Source organism: Lactuca saligna, chromosome 2 (assembly GCF_052625555.1).
Source record: "Lactuca saligna cultivar CGN05327 chromosome 2, ASM5262555v1, whole genome shotgun sequence".
NCBI lineage: Eukaryota > Viridiplantae > Streptophyta > Magnoliopsida > Asterales > Asteraceae > Lactuca > Lactuca saligna.
In genome coordinates this window covers 65071693-65078192 of record NC_136418.1, presented here as the reverse complement: position 1 = coordinate 65078192, position 6500 = coordinate 65071693, and the positions used below count along the sequence as shown (strand labels likewise).

General features: G+C 34.0%; 1 protein-coding gene across 17 annotated transcripts; it reads left to right on the top strand.

Annotated features, from left to right (window-relative positions):
• The first annotated feature begins 928 nt into the window (after nt 1-928).
• Nucleotides 929-6053, top strand: LOC145031045 (phosphoribosylaminoimidazole carboxylase, chloroplastic-like). Of its 17 annotated transcripts, none has more exons than XR_013676838.1 (14): nt 929-1423; nt 1509-1665; nt 1907-1958; nt 2036-2076; nt 2387-2446; nt 2532-2635; nt 2732-2904; nt 3015-3239; nt 3341-3372; nt 3478-3533; nt 4332-5350; nt 5434-5489; nt 5588-5711; nt 5780-6053. XR_013676838.1 is itself a non-coding variant. In XM_078979500.1 (13 exons), the coding sequence occupies exons 10-13, from the start codon at nt 5344-5346 to the stop codon at nt 6015-6017; spliced, it is 375 nt and encodes a 124-aa protein (XP_078835626.1). In that variant the 5' UTR covers nt 929-1665; nt 1907-1958; nt 2036-2076; nt 2387-2446; nt 2532-2635; nt 2732-2904; nt 3015-3239; nt 3341-3372; nt 3478-3533; nt 3634-5343; the 3' UTR covers nt 6018-6053. The 17 variants fall into 17 exon arrangements, 4 of the variants coding, with proteins under 4 accessions (XP_078835626.1, XP_078835628.1, XP_078835627.1 ...); XR_013676837.1 differs by having other exon boundaries at nt 929-1665; nt 4332-4577; nt 4729-5350; XR_013676836.1 differs by having other exon boundaries at nt 929-1665; nt 4332-4577; nt 4726-5350.
• The last annotated feature ends 447 nt before the right edge of the window (nt 6054-6500 follow it).

Below are 6500 nucleotides of genomic sequence, written 5' to 3'. Positions count from 1 at the left end.
AAGTAGATGAATGTAGTTTCCAGAAAATCCAATATTTTCCACATATAGTTTTGAAAAGTTCCCAAAGTTGGATGGCGTTAGTATCTTTTGTACTTAAATGAAAAAGATAAATCTTGTGCTCAAAATAAAGTGTATATTGAATGCATTTATGAGTCTCGTAAATCAAGTTTGTTTTTATACTTTCGTGTGAGTTTTATAACCATACTATCGACACGGACTACCTACAACAACATTCTTCAGGTGTTGTAGTGTTATGACATTTGTCACCCCAGACCTGCCGGTCTAATTGTAGCTAACAGTTTAGGTGCGGGGTTGTCAATCCCGTATAGATCCATACACAAGTATCACGCTCTCCCTCCAAGAGATTATGGTTTATAATACAGGACTTGAAATGCATACTAGAAAGTACGTTGAAGTTGAATATCTCACATCACTTAGTATAAACAGATTCACGATAAGAAAGTCTTTGTTTTACTTTAGATGAAAGTATTTCGTTTTTCAATATGTATACGTAAAAATGTATGATTAACTCGCAAACTATACCCATTATAGTTTTTCAGAAAGTATGTTCCATTTAATGAAAATAACTTTGTAAAACACTAAACTTTATACGTAAAGTAGGATAGATGTTGTATTTATAACGATCACTACTAGAAAAACAGCTTTTTACGACGCGTAATTTATGATACGTAAAAGTGTGTGACCGTAAAATAATGTCATCTCTTTATAAAATTTAAGAATTTAGGACGGGCATTTTTGCGTACCCTTAAATTAGTGTCTAAACAAAAAATAAAAAACACACGGAAGGCGCCTATAATAAAATGTGTGTAGTCTGAGGATGTCGTTTTATAAATTTTAATGGAAACGCGCGTTCCATCCTTTAATAGCCCGGGGGGAAAATGAAATCCTAAAAAATTAAAACCCCCGCCTTCCTTTTTCTTCCTTTCCCACTTGCCCTAATTATCAACGCTCCTTCCTTCCCCCTCCCGACATTGACTGCCGCCTACTTCTTCCCTCGCACTTCGACCATCGTTACGTGCCATTCCCGGTCGTCGACGTCGATCAAGGCAACAGTAGGCACGCCACCAGCCGACAACCTTCACTCCCTCCTTCTCCTTTTCTCTGTAAACCCTAATCCGCCTCCACCACTACTAAATCCCTTTTGTTTATCCTAAAGGAATAACGAACCAAGCTCGTATCTCAGATCAAGTACTCCGGTGTGGATTTAAGAATTAAAGGCCCGCTTCAGGTTCACATCCTCGCTGACGTTAAAGTATCATTATATAGGGCTTTTTCAAGGAGTACTCTACCTCAACTCACTCTAACCTCGGCTCATCTCTTTCTACCGGCGACCTTGGGCTCACTTCACCTCACTATAGACTGCAACGATTGCTCAAGTTTACAAGCCCTAGGTTAGATTAAGGTAAATATTGGTTTACAAGCCCTACTCTATCATGATCTCGACACTCCTCAACAACACCACTAATTGGATCTCCGGAAATGTATAGGGCCTTGGTAGGCCCGTCTGATTTTGTGCTGATAATGATGTTCACCATTAAAGACGCTTCTAAGTGGTGGAGTATGTTAAATGACCCTCCTATTTGGCAAGATTTAATACTCTACCTTCTCGCTCTTCTCTGTAGCCTCATTGCAATTGTCGCTATGGTGATTTCTCTTTTTGATTTTTTTTACAGTTTCCATGATTTGTTGAGTTTCATGCTTTTGTTCCTAGGGTTCGTTTTAGAGCGATACCTTTTTTCCTATCAGTAAATTGATAAGTTAAGTTGCTAAATTTGATTTCTTCATAACAGATTCTGATCTCTAGATTTACTCTTGTAATAATTGATTAAAATGAGTAGTATGAAGAAGATTACTCATAAATTTCATGGTTTTGTGACATCTGCAGATGCAATTGATTCGAATTCAGCAAACAATACAAGACTATGATATCAACGAAAGTATCATCTGCAACATGTATTTCTCGCTATTATTTTGTGTAAAATAGAATAATGAAACTCTTTTTTTATTGGTCCAGGTGTTAACTAGACGTGATCAGGACTTCATCAGAGTTTAAAGGTAAATGAATTATTGTTAATTGCATTTTGTTTATAAAAAATATTGATATACATAACACCAACAGACAATGGGATTGTGATCAGGACTTCATTAGAGTTTAAACATTTAAAAACAGAGTTCTGAACTTCTTATTATTAAAATGGAAAGCATAATCTTCACTTTTATTAGGCAGGGAAATTACTTCCTGTATCATCTTCCCTTTTAGCTAACTTTCCATTAAGTCGGTATGTTTTTTTTATTGCTATTTTTAGTATGTTCTTAACTTCTTATTATTGAAATGAGCTAATTTTGCTTTATTTTTATTTTCCAGGTGTACTTCACAACTTGCACCATACAAATTGAGGTGTGAGAAACAACCTCAAAATTCAAAGTAGCATTCTTACTCTTATTTACCTTTTTATATTATTTGTATTTCTTAACTTTTTTTTATGACTCTTTTACCCTTCTGTTATCAGGCTACCACCACCAGACTTTCACCCTCCAACTGTAATTTGCCCAGAGGCGACACTTACACAAGACTGTATTGGGTGGATACAGAGAAACGGTTGAGGGGATTGAGGTATGCCTTAAAACTTGCTTAAATAATTCATTAGTTACCATTTCATAATGAACATCATCTACTCTATTGATAAGGGAAGCTTTGTGTATTTTGCAGCCACTATGCCTTAAAACTTGCTTGTTCTTGAATTCTCAACAGCAACAGGGTGTTGCATTGCCACATAGCATGCCACATCAATGTGTGTGTAACTTGAGTTAGTTCGTTATAGTTACGATCCGAAGGTTGCCTGCAAAAAGATCCTGGCCAAATAAGGGCTTCAGATATATCAGGTGCTAAAAGTTGCTTTTTCCTCTGAATGCAAGATTTCTTTTTTATGGCTTAACTTTTAGCATTTAGTCAACTTATCTATCCACCAAGTGAAATGTCAATAATTTTGCAGATAGGGAAAACCAAATGGCTGAATTAGATGCACGGAAAGCACAGAAGCTTAGCAGTACAGCCAAGACTCTACAAAGACAGATAAAAACCTACAATATATGTGATGATTGTAAAAGATCACTACCAAATCTTGAATTAAATTTTTGGGATTTCAGCCGTAAAAGTACAATAGATGATTGTTTTCTAGGTTTGACCCTGGCAGTCAACCCTAGTGTTACTAATATCGGTAACAAACTTTACCCTTTTTCTAATATTTATAAATTTCACATCAAGTTTTGGTGAAATAGTCTGAAATTTCCATACTTGTTTTTCTTCCTTTTTACTCAGAAATGGTCCACAAGACTCGAAGCACAAAACAAGTGAGTTTTTATACTTTCTTATCATGATTAAATGATATGTTTTAAAATTTTAGAAACAAAATCTATTTTTTTCTTTTACTTCTAAATTTTGTCATTTTTTGCTAGGATGTATTTTCTTGCTTTGAGGAAGTCTGCTATAATCTGCCAGTCGTTTTGCAGAAGTATTTCCTTAACTTTCATCTATGATCAGCTGTATATAACTTCTTTACAATGACACCCCAATGGCAAACTCTCATTGTGGTGTTATGTTATGTCCACTAGGAAAGCTTGCATGTAACGTGTATCAACAAATAAAAAAACAATGCTACTATGATTAAAATACAACCATTCTAGGAAAGCATGGATTAGCAGAACATATCAACATGAATTGCTTCAAAACTTCTCAATTAACATGTTCTGTAAGGTAAGAAGCAACCCATAAACTTCCCAAATGTTATACACACAAGTATCCATGTGTTTTTACGTATTTACCCTTTTGCAGATTCCTGTGAACAAAGTCAAAACATATTCCTTTCAACTTTTTATTGAGTAATAAAATTGCATTGGTTGACCATAATCTTCACAATCAATGACATTTTTGTGAACCATGTTCGGTTGAATACTTTTCCTCTATAAATAAAAGATCATCTTCCTCTTTTGGTGACTTTTTCTCGAGAAAATTGTGCTTTTAACTTTGTTACATTTTTATATTTCATGTTCCAAAAATTTATCATTTTTTTGGTTCCACATATCAAGTTGTGACTGCAGGGTGGGACAAAAAGATAAAATGTTGGGATTTACTTCTGTAAATACTGTTAATATAGGGGTGAAATCTATATCACTATGTGGATTTGATTCAATGGTTGCTGTTGGGGATTCAGTAAATATATATGATTTAGTGTTGCAAACAAATATTCTTGTTTTGGTGTTGGAAATGTTAGTGTGGCTTGCCCTCAAAAAGAGCGACTTGCTCTTCTCAGGTTCACAGTATCAAAGATGACTCTAAAGGAATGTTGTCTTCATGGGTGGGGAAGGATTGTTGCCTGTGGGAAAGAATCCACTGTGACAGCCTCACTGGAAATGTTGACAGGGGGATGAAAAATCAAAGCTTGATCAGAGGGCTTTATTCAACTGTTTCAGTGGTTGCTTCCAGTTTGTGTTGCGGGTTTGAGATGTTCGAGACGAAGATGATGAACAGTGGGCTCTGAGAGGGTGGTGGCCTCCAGGTCTGTGATATTCTTCTTGTTATTTTGATTCATGCGAAAAACACACAAAAAACTTTCTTTGGTATTTTTCTTCAAACGAAAATCACAGGAACAAAAAAAAAAAAAAACTCTTATTTCTTTTTCTCCTTATTTTTGTTTCGATTGGCAGCAGGAGGGTCTCGGGTTACTCTTATTTCTTTTTCGTCTTCTGCTTTTCTATTTTCTGGCTCGATTAATGATGCCAGTGAGTTTGGTGGTTTGATGGAGGCAGGAAATATTCGGTTGTGATGGGTTCGTGGAGAGTGTAACGGAGTAGGTAAGTATATTTCTCAGATTTGGTTTTCAGTTGCAACATGACTGAGAGGTGTATGGTGTTTCGGATGAGTTTGGTGGTGAAGTTTTGAAGACAAACAGATAGTGAGTGTAGTGGCGAAGGATAAAACAGGTAAATGGGTTTCTAATTTTTTTTTTCTTGTGCCAGAATCGAGAGGTATTCAGGTGGTTGGTTTAATTGGTAAATGAGGTGGGTTTAATGGTTTAGTGATTTGGTTTACCAGGTGGAGGCTTTCATACATGATTTTAAGGACTATTTTATTTTATTAATATATATCTGAAAAAAAAAAGATAAATTTATATTTTTTTAGTGGGACAGATAGAAGATGAAGAAAGTTCTAAAATAGCAGGTGAACAATTTGGTTATCCTCTAATTGTAAAATGTAGAAGGTTGGCCTATGATGGAAGGGGTATTAATGTTGTTGCTAAAAGTGAAGAAGTATTAACTTCTGCTATGAATGGTACTGATTTATATTTTATAATCTTTTTGGTGTTATAATAAGATTTAGCGTTGACAATGTTGTAATATATTTTTCATATGCAGCTCTAGGAGGATTTGGTCGTGGATTATATGTCGAGCAATCGGCACCTTTTGTTAAGGTTAGTATATATTATAGTCATGTATTTGGAGTTCAGTTTATATTTATAAAAAAAAATATACTAATATAATGAATTCAATATTTTCATGTTTGTTTTAGGAGCTTGCAGTAATTGTTGCAAGAGGTAGAGATAATTCTATATCATGCTATCATGTTGTGGAGACTGTACATAGGCAAGAAAGATCATAATGTGATATAGTTATTTTTATTATTTATGCTAAAGGTATGAATTATTATTAATAATAATAATATTATTAAATGTTATGTAGTTTATGTTTATTTATTTTATAGGGAAAACATATGCCACATTGTTAAATCCCCTGCTAACGAGTCATGGAAGATTATGAAACTTGCAACTGATATTACTTCAAAAGTTGTTGCTTCATTGGAAGGTGCTGGTGTGTTTGCAGTTGAGTTGTTTCTAACAGAAGATGGCCAAGTTTTTTTTTTTTTTTTACTATTACTTCTTAATTCTTTCTTTACATTATTATTTATGTATAAAATTACTGAAATTATTATGTTTGAATAAATTTTTTTGCTTGTTTAGTTGATTCTTTTTCTTGGGCATTCTTGACTCATCTTGGATTAAAGCATTGTTATCTTATCAGTAAGTAATTACTTTCCAGCCATGCCCGGTGGTCAACCACCCATGACACCAAGTTCAACATTTTTACGTGGTACACCATGTGGCAAACCAATGACATGAAGGATCAGGTTATATAGTTAGGGATGTAGTATCACGTTATATAGTTAGGGAAAACCCCTTAATAACAATGTATGACATTAAATTTTTAATACAACTATTGATTTGTTTTATCTTTCCATGGAACGATTATTTGTATGACATTAAATTTTATACAATGGATTGTATTTTTTTTGTATATGATATTTTATTTTCTATTATGAGACATTAATATAAATTTAATTTGAAAATTAGTAAATCTATAAATAATATATTTTTTTAAACATTTATTACGGTACGCAACAACGTGTGTCATCTTTATTTATGACA